Here is a 14,238-nt window from a genome sequence, read left to right on the forward strand (position 1 = left end):
CGGGGCACTTTATTTGTCAGCATCTGGGAGGTCCGGAATTTTTTATCAAATTTGTGGTTGCTCAGCTTTCTTTCTTCATCCACCAACATCGGTCCTTCTGTAGAACATCAACGACAGACAAAAAGAACAGTCAAGTTCATCATTTCGACTTAATATGACCAATGGAATTGTAAACGGCAACGCAAGTCTAGAGACTCAGTTTGGTACGCGCTCACTCATATTATCTTTGTACCCTTCCCACCAAACTAATATCATTACTTCAGCTTCTCTCGGCATAAATGGAACGAAATCTGCATACGTTCCGCCTCATATGAGAAATGCGCAGCGCGCTACACCTCCTCCGCCACAACCAAACGGGTATGTCATTTCCTTCGTATTTCGCATCCGATTATAATCAAGCGCTCGTATCTAGGACCGGCTGGAACGAGCCCCAAGCTTCTCCTCGCCGTGGATTTGAACCCCTTCGAGGCGGTCCTCCCGACAAAGGTAACAAGGACGCTGCCTTTGCATTCAGTAGTCCCACCCGCGGAGGTAGCAGTGCAAGTGATTGGGCAGGGCGCCCAACTAGCAACGGATGGACCGCCAGAGAACCTCGTGGAGATAGTCAACAGCGGGATTCTTCCGGATTTGGTGCCTGGCGCAATGGTGTTCATGTCGTTGGCCCTCGCAATCCTCGCATGGAGAAGGAGCTCTTTGGAGATCCGACTGATCCATCCAAGCAACACACTGGCATCAACTTCGAGAAGTACGATGATATTCCTGTCGAGGCTACAGGCGCTGGAGTCCCAGAACCCGTTATAGCTTTCACGAACCCCCCACTAGACCCTGTTCTCTTGGAGAACATCGCATTCGCTCGTTACACTACTCCGACTCCCGTTCAAAAGTACTCCATTCCCATTGTTGCTGCTAACAGAGATTTAATGGCCTGTGCTCAGGTGTGTATTTTTCTTCGGGTAATTTGCAGTCGCTGATGTCGCACTCCAGACTGGTTCAGGCAAGACAGGAGGCTTCCTCTTTCCTATTTTCTCTGCCTCTTTCGCCTCAGGACCTCGTGCTCCACCACCTGAGACCCCATCAATGGGGTACTCACGCTCACGTAAAGCCTACCCTACTGCCCTTATTCTTGCTCCCACCCGCGAGCTTGTCAGTCAAATTCACGAAGAAGCACGCAAATTTGCATACCGCTCATGGGTTCGCCCAGCAGTGGTGTATGGTGGTGCAGATATTAATCAGCAGCTGCGTCTGATCGAGCGTGGCTGTGACCTTCTTAGTGCTACTCCCGGACGGCTTGTCGACCTCATTGAGCGTGGTCGGATCAGTTTAGCAAACATTCGCTACCTTGTACTTGATGAGGCTGATCGCATGCTTGACATGGGTTTCGAGCCTCAAATTCGCAGGATCGTCCAAGGGGAGGACATGCCTGGCGTGGAGGATCGCCAAACGCTTATGTTTAGTGCCACATTCCCACGTGATATCCAAATGCTCGCACGGGACTTCCTGAAGGACTACATATTCCTCTCTGTCGGCCGTGTTGGTTCAACCTCTGAGAATATCACTCAAAAGATCGAGTACGTGGAGGACAATGACAAGCGGTCTGTTCTGCTTGATCTCCTCGCGTCTGATCCTCCTGGCGGGTTGACCCTCGTCTTCGTAGAGACCAAGCGCATGGCCGACATGTTGTCTGATTTTCTCATGTCAAATCGCCTCCCCGCTACATCCATCCATGGCGATCGCTCCCAGCGTGAGCGTGAGATGGCTTTGCAGACCTTCCGCACCGGACGCACTCCAATTTTAGTAGCCACCGCTGTCGCAGCCCGTGGTCTTGATATTCCTAACGTCACTCATGTGATCAACTACGACCTACCTTCGGATATTGATGACTACGTCCACCGCATTGGTCGTACTGGTCGTGCCGGAAACACCGGTGTCTCTACTGCATTCTTTAACCGTGGGAACAAGAACATTGTCCGTGATCTTCTCGAGCTTCTTCGTGAGGCTAACCAGGAGATCCCTTCGTGGTTGGAGAGCGTCGTACATGAAACAACCTTTGGATCAAGTTTCCGTGGCGGTCGTGGCCGTGGAGGTGGAGGTGGAGGTGGCGGTGCTGGAACTCGTGGTCGTGGTGGCAACCGCGATTACAGACAGTCTGGCTATGGCGGCGCCAGCAGCTATGGTGGAGGCTTCGGACGTGGCAACATGAGCTACGGCAATGCCCCTTCATACGGCGGCGGGGGTGGTTATGGTTCCGGTGGAGGTTATAATAACAATGGAGCAAGCGGTGGTGGATCTGGCTGGTGGTAAATCTACTGTCGCCACGCCTTGAATCCACTCGCCTCCCACTCAAGCGTATCAAATTTTTCTCGGCCTCGCCTTCCCTCAGGTTTCCTCGATTCGCCTCGATTTCACACTCATGAAAATGTCCCTGGTAACAACAACTCCCCTGTCTATGCACTCAAACATCCATCTCGCTGTGTGTTTCGCTCTCTTTTCCTCTCTCACGCACGGACTCCTTGCGCTGCTCTTTCAACCTGGTTTGTCTCGTTGCTCCTGCTCATCATGAAGACTATACGGCCTATCTTACATTCGTCGTCTGTGTTTCTATTGTCTCGGTGCGGTATGTCTACTCCTAATTCTCTTCCCAAGCGCCACCCCCCCTCTCCGCATTATAGATAGACGTTAAACGGCGGGCCGTAGACATGAGCAACATACATCATTTGTCAGTCGTCGTTTCGCGATATCCACTCATTTATTGGCATTGCGATGCACGGTCGGACATAATTTGATATCCTCACGAGACAATTTTTACTGTTAGAGCATCGCATATCCTGTACCGTAGTCTTTCCTGTCTTATTCTATCAATTCCTAGACGCCTTCCCATTGCAGGCTGTTTTACTCAAGCTCTGGTGAGACTCCGGAGGGTGCGAAAATGGATCGGCTGTCGTAGCCACCGACTAGCAGTTGGTCTCCACGTCATCACAAGGGCCAGCGCCGGAAGCCGTACGTATTTCAGGCGTTCCCTCCTTCGCTCTTTTTGCTTTAGACGCTATAGTTTGCCAGTTTTTCCTAATTATCTTTTTTCATTGAATTTCTGCCACTAAATGTATCGAGGATTGTCTCCCGCATCCGATGAGCCGGAATTTCAGCCGTTGAGGAGGCTTAAACCGTTACCCAAACGTAGACGCACCTCAGACGCGCCCATTCCAGCAGCAGACGACATCCGTCCCATGGCCGACATTCTTGGCGCAGAATCTCTCGCAGAAGAACTCATTGCTCATGCTGACTCCTTCTCTCTGCAGTCTTACTACGCCTCTGTGTTCGGTAGCACTCGCAACGGAGATACCCTTGATCTGAGCGCGGCGTACCAGCTCGGGAAAATGGGAAGGTCGGAGGAGGACCAGAGTGGGGGTGACTATACGAATCATCTGCAACAGCCTGGGAACACGAAGAAGAGGAAGGTGCCAGCTAACATGTCGGGCGCCGCGCAAGGGCGGGAGGCAGAGCTACCTCTGGGTGCAGAGGATGAGCTTTTAGACAGCTTGGCTCTATTGAATAGTCGTCGGGCTAATCAGAGCCTTGACCTTTCTGCTCTGCCACCATCGGTGCCCCCAACCCCGAGGAAGGGGAAGATCACCCCATCAACGCTGGCGGGTCTCCAGCACAAGGAGCTGCTGAAGCATCGAAAGCGCCAGCTTGCAGCCGTCTTGGGAGCCCTTTCTCTTGGCGATACACTTGCCCTTGATCAAGCATTATCGACACATCTGCCCTTTGCGGGTTCGATGATCAGATCTGGTTCTAATCCACCTAAAGTACGACTCTCGCGTCGACCTGGTCCGCGTCTCGCTCGCGCAGCAAAGGCTCATGCAAGTACAGCCTCAATGCTCCCTCAGAAGAAGTTTTCATTTCCAACCGCTCAATTCGCGTTCACGTTTTCTAGTGCAAGTGAGCCGCAGTCCAGTTATCAAAGTGATGTCAGAACCTGATCAGAACTGGTTTAATTTCAGCATCTGATCGCCTCGTTGCGACAAAACAGGAGGTGCTCGCACTCAGAAATCGGTTCGAAAATGAACTCGCACGTCAAGCGGCTAAAGTAGCCAAAGCAGCTGCCGATGCTAAACAAGCAGCAGTTACGGCAAGCAAAGTGACTAAATCAAAGCGGGGAGAGAAAACGCAGCAGCGGGCACTTAAGGGTACAGCTGAAAGTGGAGATCAGTCAGCGGAGTTTCTGGAAATGCCAGGGGGAAAAGGCAAGGGAAGCAAAAAGAAAAAGCGAAATGCACTTGCTATTGCATCAAATCCGCATCACCGCAAAAATTACGTTCCTTCCAGGCTTCCTTCATCTGGGCAGGCGAATGTGGTCCAGGCGAATGCCAATGCCCAGAACATGCTTGGTCCACTTGCACTTCGCTTCCTCTCGGCACAAATACCGCCTCGCAGACGCAAGAAGGCAAACACGGTTACTCCCACTGCGCAAATGGTCAATCCTGCGGATGAATGGATCTGCCCACGTTGCGAATACTCCCTTTTCTATGGAGAGGGGTCAGAGCACCGTCAAGCGGTGAAGAACCGAAAACAGATTCTTCGTAGAAGGAGACGCGCACAGGAACGTGCTGCAGGCGGACTAAACGCCTCCAAGACGCCTGCAAATTTGGCAACATCTGATGAAGAAGACGATTACGACAAGGATTATGAGCCATCTCCTGCACAGTCTCCCGTCATCGTGAAGCAGTCTAATTGGAAAGAAGGGGCGGATATTGGCAAGTCTAGAGGGCAGGATTTCATACAAACTGGATAGCGTATTTACTGATCCACTTCCATTCTTTCCATCTCATTTTGCATACGCCATCTCTAGTTGTGGAAGGCATCGCATTACTTACTGACATGTTATCACAAGCCGCATCTTTATCTAATGGACGGACATTTGGAATTTATTGGCAGTCGTAGGCAGTCGCGTTGGCAAATATATGGTCATTTGAGGCAATTTCAATGGATTACCTAGAGAGAACCATGACTGTGATTTGACACGCCGGTCACAAGACGGCTTCCACGGGGCAGCCGCGTGCAGCAAGGCGTCCTGATGGAAGTCTCGCCGATCGGTGTAAGCGTCACCGTTTAAAGCATGAAGCTGAGAGTATGTTTCAAATCCAAACTTTTTCTCCTACTTCCACTGTCTGCTTAGCACTTCAAGTTGCTATCTTCTTCTCTTGTACTCGTCTTGGGACTTGGATTCTTGACCTTGAAGGTCACCGGTGAGTACTGTCTTAACACAGGTTAGCACGGCCGCGGCACTTTTTCGCGAGATTGATCATCACGTTTGTTCACGTAAACCAGATCCATCACATCTTGACGAACAAGCTTTGTCGACAAACTTTCAGGCGAAACGTGCGTTTCTGATCAAAACTTGTGAGGCCCATTTTCGACCTAGCCGTTATTGAGCAACGGATGCGGACAGCCATGTATCGCTTCACGCGATGATCATTGTCCGACTCTGTGTCCTTAATGACACTGACATCTTCCTATCGCTCCTTACCGTTTATTTGGTGCGGCACCGCGATTTCGCTCCCCCCACTGCATTCATTCCCTCCAACTTGTCATTGATTGACTTCTGACGATCTATCTTTCATTTCGGGGATATAGCCTCGAGGCTCCTAACACGCACTCTAATCGCAACAGCGTCGAAGAATTGCCTCTTTCGCGTTCACTTCTGCAAGTGCCCAGCTTTAAAAACATCGGCGATTCCTCCTGCCTTACAACAACTTTTAGAATGTCTGCCGACCATCAACGATATATTTATTCTAATCCTCAAGGAGGATCAACAACCTCTTATGAGTATCAAGCATATCCTACCCAAGCTTACGTGTCGGTACCACCTCCTCAGGCCCCTCCCCGGCCGATACGCTCTCCCATCACTCAGTTTCATTCGCAACACCACCAAACAGCGTTTACGGCATCGTCTTCATATACACCACAAGCGTCTTATCCACCCGCTCCATCCTATACTCTTCCTCAGTCACAGCCTCAATGGCAGCCTGAAAACTGGTCCCCTCAATTCGGTACCTTCCAACCCCCATCCATCACGGCAGACGTGACGTACGCTCCAAATGCAGCCCGCCCGGAGTCAGTCTCTCAAACCACCCATACAGAGGCAAGATCGTATGCCGCTGGTCCATCTAATCCACCACTTGTTGAGAATCGCCGCCCAGAAGAACGCTATCCTCCAGCTCCTGGGTCGGCTCATGCATCGCCCGTTCAGAAGAGCAAGAGGCGGGACAAGGAGTCACCAGTCTTGGCTCCAAGTCCAATTATCAATCCCAGTCTAGATTTTGGGAAGGCACGCCCTACGATCTTCCCTTTGCGGTCAATATCTGACCTGTCCACAGATGGTAGAGTCCTATGGTATGATACTTGAGGGTACCAAATCCCTGGCGTCCGCGGGGGTTCCGGTGCGGCTGCCACCGCCTGAAACCATGGAACGTATGATCCAGTCCGCGAACTACGGAAGACAGATGTTGCAATCAGCAGTTGCGCAGTCAAACCCTGACACGAGGCCGTCTACTGGCGGCAGCGACAAAGAAATCCCGGCTATAAAGCGGCAGGTGAATCGTCTATCATGGGGAATATACTTAAATGCTGATGGTCCCTTTTCTGTACTCAGAAGGCCGAGGAACATGCTCAGGAAGGACAGACTTGCCTTGGTTGCAACGCAACCTCGACCCCTGAGTGGAGGCGTGGCCCCCTAGGTTAGCGCGGGCTCATTTGTAAGCCACATGACTCGAGCTTATATTATGGTTTAGGCCCTCGAACCTTGTGCAACGCCTGTGGCCTCGTGTATGCTAAACTTGTACGTCAGCGTAAACCCTCTGATTCTTGTTATCATGTTTTATTTCAGCTGAAAAAGCGGGCACGAGGGGAACGGTCCCGCGGGGGCAATAACAAAAATGCAGGATCACACAACACCATGGAGGATTCTGTCATTGCATCCAGTGGAGGAAGTGACGACGATGATTCTTACGGGTCACAAGATCGTGACATGGGTGATCATATACGGAGGGGATGAGGTTGGACCCGTGATGCTTTAATCTGTCCGGGCTGCTTCTCACCCGTCTTCCTTCCTATTTTTATCAACGGCTGGACCTTTCAATGACATTACAATAGTTTTTCCCCCCCTCGGTACGCGTCAGGGTTGGTGTAGCTCCACTTTGCAGTGTCTGTTATGGTGATAAGGTTACAGATTCGTCAATCTCATTTCAAGCGTTTAGTTAGGTTAATCGGTCGAAGCGAAGGGACCTAAGGATCTATCGTTCAATATCACAGTTCCAAGTCCACGTTGTGTATCCACCGGTGCCTCTCCGACAGACGAGTGAATTTCGGGCGGCAAGGCTCCGCTGCCTCGCTTGACTGCAAGTTGTACGTGTTACTAGCTGTGCCTTCATTGAACGCCAGTGGTGATCACATGCGGGAAAACATCACCAGTATAGTAGTGCTCCACCATTGGTACTTCTTGCCCCCCGGACAGCAGTGGGAACGATGTATCAGAGTTACGACTTTCGCAGACTTTCAGTACTGCAAGGAATCAATTTCAAGACCGCAACCCTTCGTGACGACTCATCACACGAAGACATCGAGAATATTACTGGTATATCAGACAGCTTATTTTTGTTGTTATAAGTATTGTCCGTCAGGCCAATAGCAAATTTATGCTTTTTTTTTTTCTAACAAGTCACTGGTACAAATCTTTAATGCCAAGCGGCTGCGCTCAAAATGCCGAGCGGAGTGTAAAATCGGGGTGCTTAGTGGGGAAGAGAAGAATTAATATTGACTAGTTACTGCCTCGTGCATAAATGAAGAAAACGTGGGGATAGTGTACCCACATGATATCATAAACTGGGTCAAAATTACCTCGTTGGCCTCGAAGTCCTTAATATCACAACGACCTTCGCGGGCGATAACACTGCTTGCTTGCTCGACATACAGGGTTGCACCAAAAGTTTTTTTAGATAGGCGGTCTGTTTTCTCTCATGTCAGTACGCATTATTCGCTCCACTATTCGCTGTCGTGATACACTCCGTCAACCTAAACGTGATATATTCGCTGCTGTCCAGAAGGCTCGGCTGGAAAATTAACATGATAAATGCACATGGGGATCGCAGCGGAAAATATCGGCGACTAGTAAATATCATAAATCGTTAATGCACGCGATCTGAGGATGGTTTAATAGCTACTGACAGGGATGCGGACGCGGTGACAGTTACTGACTGCCATCAGCGGGCTACTCCTCGGTGTTTTTTTTATTCCCATAATGCGGTGGTACCGTCCATTGATCTGGCCAAAGTGTCGGATCCGCAGCATTAGACGACGCAGTTGTGCCTCATGAGTCTGCTTCGTTCGAGAGGTACATGCGGCAAGTTGTTGTTTCGTTGGATGATAATGCCTCAATAACAAGGCATCACATCATAAGGACAAGTTTGGATGTCTCAGTGGACGCGCCGTTGAGCGGGGTATCGCGGAGTTTGTCAAGTTCCCTAAGGATGACGAATCAGTCCGGTTGTCTGAGGATGGCTTCTTCAGCACAAGGGCTACCCAGAACTGTGCCAAATTCGTGCGTGATAATCATCGATTGTCATTACCCTTTTCTCGGGTAGCCCGCATCCAGAAGGTGGAGGGAATCAAGAAGGACTGGAATAATACGGCCGAGGGTTTAGTAACAGAACAACATGTGAAACTTGATCGAAGAGCGCGTTCCATGCCAGCTCGTGGGGAGTGCTGTATCTATTCGGCCCAGTCCGGTGGCTGAATTTGTTTGGTAAATGGCTAGACCATTGATGAAGTATTTGTAGTCAGCAGAACAAGGGGTAGGAGTCAATCCCATCAGTCAATAATTCATCGGTCCTATACCTACACAGCCCCAGGGGCTCCTTCCGAAATAGCTCCCAGAGTTCCGTCACCCCGCACAATACGGCACCGCCTCGCGGAGTTATTGGCTCCCGATTTCAAACCTCCATCGGGTTTTATCGATGGGGACCGCGATTGCCAGTGAAGACGGTGAGAAGGTCCCCGTCAGCATCTACAGATTGACCAGGACAGGTGGTCATCGACTCGTATACGTAGTCGTATATCGATTGGCGCGTATACAATAGAAAGCTTATGACGAGATTATGTCAATATATGGTGTACAATTCCAGATAATTCCACTGAAGCAAAATAAATAAATTGATTAGCTTTGTAAGGACGAGGTGATGTGAGATCACAACCCACGAGCGCGATTCAAAGATGCTATCGAGATATCACCGGGGCGATTGCTGGCTTCAACCACAATGAGGAGTGACCCCTCAGGAACCAATGCGAATCCCAGTTGGGCGCTCTCTGCTGCGTCCTGTATGAAGCAAAAAGGAAATCTGAAACAAAAAAATTGCTTGCAAGTACGAGAGGGATGACTCAAAATCATTTAAAATATTACCGGCAAATAAGCCTGCCATCCGCGAATTTGAATATCATTTGTACGTACTTAGCCACTTTCATTAAGAAAGGGATGAAGAATGTTTTCAGCAGTCGAATTTTAGATATGTAAGACTTACGGGCAGGGAAGCCGAATTACACAACCAGGGCTGTGACCCCTTGTGTAAGTGAGGGTCTGGTGCCATATGTATGGCATCGATGTGCTTATCTCCTAGCTGATACAAGGTAAGCTGAAACGCCAAGTTCAGGAAAATACGTGACGTGCATACCTTGCATAATTGCGAGATGCTCTTCGGATCACTAACTGTCAGACTAATCAGTCTAGTTGAAACAGCGTGTTTAATGACGCATGCTGTCCAACGTGTCAAACTTTAACATCAGCTTGCGGAAGGTGATATTCCAGACTAGCGTTCGAAACTATGCGTGACGTTGCTGTATATCTGTATCATTTGTGCATATTACAACTTTGAATTAACACTCACTGTCGACAGCTAATCACACGCTTCCTCAACTCTTTGCGTCATCGTCAAGAATGTACCAAGAATAAAAAGACCCAGAAATTGGTATGGCTGGACAAAGGGCTTTGTTAGTTATGAGAGAGCGACGGTCTGCCATGGATCCGAACTATGCACGAACGTCAAATTCACCTTCATCAGCAGCAATCAAAAATTTTGTTCATCGCCCATCGTGGTGGACTCGTTGCTGAGCTATAGCACCCAGTAAGAAAAGACAACGTGCAGTGAGTACTTCTCGCATGACAGTTCCGCCTAAAAGGAGCTCCCGCACGTAATATCTAATTATCACAAAATCTCAATCAGAATTATTTTTTTCACGACTACTTATACTTCTTCGATTCTGTTATCTTCATCGTCGTCATCTTCTTGATCTCCAACACGGACCATATCGGACTCATCTACTGTTTCTACGCCTTCGTCGCCTTTTAAAAGCTGGACGAGGCGCTCGATGTGCTCAGATACCTGGATAGTCTGAGAAACTCGATTCAGAGGATGAATTGCAAACAGGAACAGACCTTGTCAACAGTCTCCTCCATGTGTGCTCCTCTAACGATCTCGTACGCTCCATGATCCCTGAGGTAGTCTCGGCCCCATCGCGTGGTGCATAGAAGCAGTAGTGTTTCAATATACGTCAAGCGCAAGACAGGATCCGGATCCCGTTTTTTCGTGGATGGAAGGAACTGAAGTGCAGATGGCAATTTTTCTTGATCCTGGAAGGTACAACATCAGCAGGATTGGACTTTCTACCACTGCGATCATACTTCTAGATCAAGTTCTTCTGGGCCTGCTAGCGGCAGTAAAATGTAAGGTAGTGCATCGATACCCGGAGCAGACGATGTCGATGAAGGAACGACAACAGTTTCAGTATCAGGAGATAATATTGCTCGGTGTAATTGCGAAGAGAAAGCGCAGTTCCTGTGATCGAGGCATTGGATATACTCATCGTCAAAGCAGGGAAATGTCCTACTTCAATGTTGAGGCAACACCACCCCGTCGTATTGTGTCTTGATGTTCGGTGAAAACGACTATTTTGGCGAGGGGATACTCATTTATGCTATTGGGATTCAAAGGATTTGTCGGTCGTGAAGTGACGAAAAACGCGCGACCAGCTGGAGACTAGTCATCATGGTTTTAGTGTCAAAATGTAATTGATTGTAGACAAACTGACTGCACTGATATTGGCAAAGACACTTGCGAGAAAGTGCAGCTCTCCTTTCCGCTTTCGAGAAGCTCTATCTCTGGAAGGATCCATCGATGCACCTTCTACGAATGCATCAATAAGGAGTGGCAAGGCGAGGATATCCTGCGGTTCCCCGGGTGGATAAGGCACTGGCGCAGAACAGGTTCCAGAACGGGACAGGGTTGGAAAAATGGGAATTGGCGAAGATGGAGTTGTTTCTAATATGGGTACCTTTAAGGTTAAAAGGGCTGCACATGGTGAAGATGAGGCGGTTAGATTAGAAAGCAGCATGGATGCCAGATCCGCAAGTATAGAATCTGTGTTCTACGAAAAGGTAAGATGTTGCGAGATTAACATAACATGGAACACAAACCAAGATGTATGATACCAAGAAAGTGAGAAAGGCTGGTTCCGACAAAAATGGCACTAGCAATGGTGAATCAGAGAGATTGACCAATGCACGGAAAGCATCGTGCGCGACCGCCTGTGACCATCATCGCTTGATCACAATTAAAATAGATATACATACGAGTTGATCCCGACACAAAAGTTTGAGATCACGGATGATATCCGTTTCCTTAGGTTTCTGTAAGCCTGCTCCCCCGAGGCCATGGTAAAAAATGTTTCTATGTGGAGATCCTTCTGGTGTTTGTGCGAGCAGATTTGACAAAGCTATTTGTCGGACTTGTGGATTCTTGTCTCTCAAGAATGGGATGAGCTGCAAGTATGTGAACACTTTTCATTTCGATTGTCTTTAAGAACACGAACCTCCTTGAGTTGTGCCTCCATTGTGCAACATCCATTATTATAATTCCCACGAGTGCTTAATGGATCGTGGGCGATTACGTAAATATCCTCAATCAGAAGTTTGGACTACTTAAGTTGGACCGTCATCTGAGACGGTGGCATTGAAGCCATTAGCGAGCGCGTAAGTAGTCCGCAATGTCTTGTTACAACATTACGCGCTCGGCGGAACAACTATTAGACTTATATGAAGACGCCTGTACCATCTTTCTCAGTCCATCTCTATCCCGACCACTGGACGCTCAACAATGGATCCAAGTTCCTGTACAATAATCCTATCGCGGTACGTTACTGAACTCATCATACATGGACTGTGCTAACCCATCAATAGTCATTACTCGATGACGTTAGAGCGCACCGCATACCGGTTGATTACCTTGAGCTTTTCGACTCTGCACGCGTGCCATTCTACGATGGTAAGTGGCCGGTCATCTGTACTAGGCCCTCACTCCATGAATTCGTTAGGTTGCATGCTCGTAGAGTTACTAGATTACCGCCCAAAGAAAGCCAAGGACCCACCTCTCGAGAAACCTGAACGGAGCCGTGTGGCTCTGCACCCGAACGACGAGACTCTCTGGGCGAATATATGTCTCATGAACCAACGTTCAGGCAATAAATTCACAGATATGGAAGTACTCGAACTCGAAGCACAGATACTAGTATGTTCTACTCGCGACATTTTCGATGTATCTTATCTTCCTTGTAGCTACAAACAGCACCTCCCCTATGTCTTGACCCAGACCCACATTTAACCCGTATCGCGAATCATACCCTCAGAGTTTCTACTCCAAGTATACCCATCTCCTTGAAACGCAAAGCAGCCACCATTACGCCCGAGGAAGATGAGTCTGACAAGACTCGTCGGGCCAAGATCATGCACTTTATGAACCAAAGACAAAATCGGTCTCACGCCCCAAGGTATTCGTATTGTCCCAAAGTAACCTCCTCTTGCTCACCTTCACTCAGTTATCGGATATTGGACACAATCCGTCGCGTCAAGGAAGTTCGCATGGCGGTTGGATTGGAAACACAGCCTTATCTCAAAGCCCAATTAGCACAAGCTGCCGCCCAGGCTCAATCACAGACTCAGGTTCAAGGTCCAGCGAATTCCCAAAGCCAAAATCAAGTACAGAGTCAGAATCAAGCACAGAGCCAAAATCAAGCACAAGGCCAGATACCGGTTTCTGCGCCTACGCCACAACCCCAGGCCGCTCAATTACAACCCACTCCCGTCTTGGCTGCGCCTGCACCGGTACCAACACCAGTTCCCCAGCCAGTTGCTGAACAGAAACCCAAGCCAACAAAGAAGAAAGCCGATGCGGCACAGGCTTTCCAAATCACTCCCGAGGTGTCACGCTCTTCCGTTACTCCTGTCCCACATCCCGTGGTAAATCAGCTTCAATCACAGCCGCGGCTCGCTACCTCCCCCTCGCCTCGTGTAAGCGCACCTTCGCCACTCCCATCTATACAATCACCTGCACAAAGATTTACGCAAACACCACGCCCCCCATCATCACAAGCGCCGCACTCCTCACCTCTCGCAGCTGGCTCACAACTCCCCCCAACAATACACCGCCCTCCAACCGCTTCTCAATTCTTTCCAACTGCTGCACCGCAAGGTCCCCAGCCAAAAGCTGTTACGCCTCAAGTGGCTTATCCATCTCAGTCGACACCCTCCCCTTCCCAAGCCGTGCAACAGGCTGGCGCAGCGCAGCTAGCCGTTGGGCAACATATGATGCAGCAGCATGCTCACGCTCAAGGTCACGCCGCCCAAGGGCAGATGTATCAGATGCAGCTGCAACAAGTTCGATTTGCTCAGGTTCAAGCTCAAGCTCACCAAGCTCAGGCTCAGGCTCAGGCTCAAGCTCAAGCTCAGGCCCACCAAGCTCAAGCTCAAGCCCAGGCTCAGGCTCAGGCTCAGGCTCAAGCTCAAGCTCAAGCTCAAGCTCAAGCCCAAGCCCAGGCTCAAGCTCAGGCTCAGGCTCAAGCTCAAGCTCACCAAGCTCAGGCTCAAGTTCATCACGCACAACCTCATCAAGCCCACCACGTACAGGCACAGGCACAGGCTCAAAACCAGTCACAAGCCCACGTGCAAGCCGGACGTATGACACCGCAAAATCCACAATCACGAAGCCCATTGCCTGGACATCCTACAGCTCGAAATAGCCCGATGCTCCAGAACCAAGCCAGAGGCTCTCCCATGCTCCAAAACCAGGCGAGAGGCTCGCCCATGCCCAATTCCAACCCGCTCCCACCCCAGCCTATGCAAGCTGCACAGCACCCTGG

At 49.6% G+C, this 14,238-nt stretch overlaps 5 protein-coding genes across 5 annotated transcripts; 4 read left to right on the forward strand and 1 right to left on the reverse strand.

Moving 5' to 3' along the window:
* Positions 1-65: 65 nt before the first annotated feature.
* On the forward strand, positions 66-2,294 carry EDB93DRAFT_1229064 (P-loop containing nucleoside triphosphate hydrolase protein; the record flags this gene model as incomplete). Its single annotated transcript, XM_041451265.1, has 4 exons — positions 66-203; positions 264-357; positions 413-935; positions 985-2,294. Coding segments are annotated over exons 1-4 (1,974 nt in total), but the record flags the coding sequence as incomplete, so codon positions are not given.
* Positions 2,295-2,607: 313 nt separating this feature from the next.
* Positions 2,608-4,996, forward strand: EDB93DRAFT_1156673 (uncharacterized protein). Its single transcript, XM_041449907.1, has 2 exons — positions 2,608-3,939; positions 4,002-4,996. The coding sequence occupies exons 1-2, from the start codon at positions 3,099-3,101 to the stop codon at positions 4,790-4,792; spliced, it is 1,632 nt and encodes a 543-aa protein (XP_041305925.1). The 5' UTR covers positions 2,608-3,098; the 3' UTR covers positions 4,793-4,996.
* Positions 4,997-5,761: 765 nt separating this feature from the next.
* Positions 5,762-7,054, forward strand: EDB93DRAFT_1105340 (uncharacterized protein; the record flags this gene model as incomplete). Its single annotated transcript, XM_041447495.1, has 5 exons — positions 5,762-6,280; positions 6,378-6,593; positions 6,653-6,737; positions 6,792-6,838; positions 6,887-7,054. 5 exons carry the CDS (start codon positions 5,762-5,764, stop codon positions 7,052-7,054), a joined length of 1,035 nt encoding a protein of 344 aa, XP_041305926.1.
* Positions 7,055-10,018: 2,964 nt separating this feature from the next.
* On the reverse strand, positions 10,019-11,945 carry EDB93DRAFT_595372 (uncharacterized protein). The gene is made up of 9 exons (XM_041456798.1): positions 11,917-11,945; positions 11,678-11,866; positions 11,522-11,632; positions 11,137-11,472; positions 10,936-11,084; positions 10,730-10,883; positions 10,484-10,678; positions 10,101-10,430; positions 10,019-10,022 (listed from the first exon to the last, which is right to left on the reverse strand). The coding sequence occupies exons 1-8, from the start codon at positions 11,935-11,937 to the stop codon at positions 10,293-10,295; spliced, it is 1,293 nt and encodes a 430-aa protein (XP_041305927.1). The 5' UTR covers positions 11,938-11,945; the 3' UTR covers positions 10,019-10,022; positions 10,101-10,292.
* A 194-nt stretch (positions 11,946-12,139) lies between these two features.
* EDB93DRAFT_1088564 (Spt20 family-domain-containing protein) lies at positions 12,140-12,838 on the forward strand (the record flags this gene model as incomplete). Its single annotated transcript, XM_041446140.1, has 4 exons — positions 12,140-12,235; positions 12,284-12,368; positions 12,418-12,611; positions 12,659-12,838. Coding segments are annotated over 4 exons (555 nt in total), but the record flags the coding sequence as incomplete, so codon positions are not given.
* Positions 12,839-14,238: the final 1,400 nt, after the last annotated feature.

This window comes from Suillus bovinus (genome assembly GCF_016758785.1).
Source record: "Suillus bovinus strain UH-Sbo-P2 chromosome Unknown EDB93scaffold_43, whole genome shotgun sequence".
NCBI classification, from domain to species: Eukaryota; Fungi; Basidiomycota; class Agaricomycetes; order Boletales; family Suillaceae; genus Suillus; species Suillus bovinus.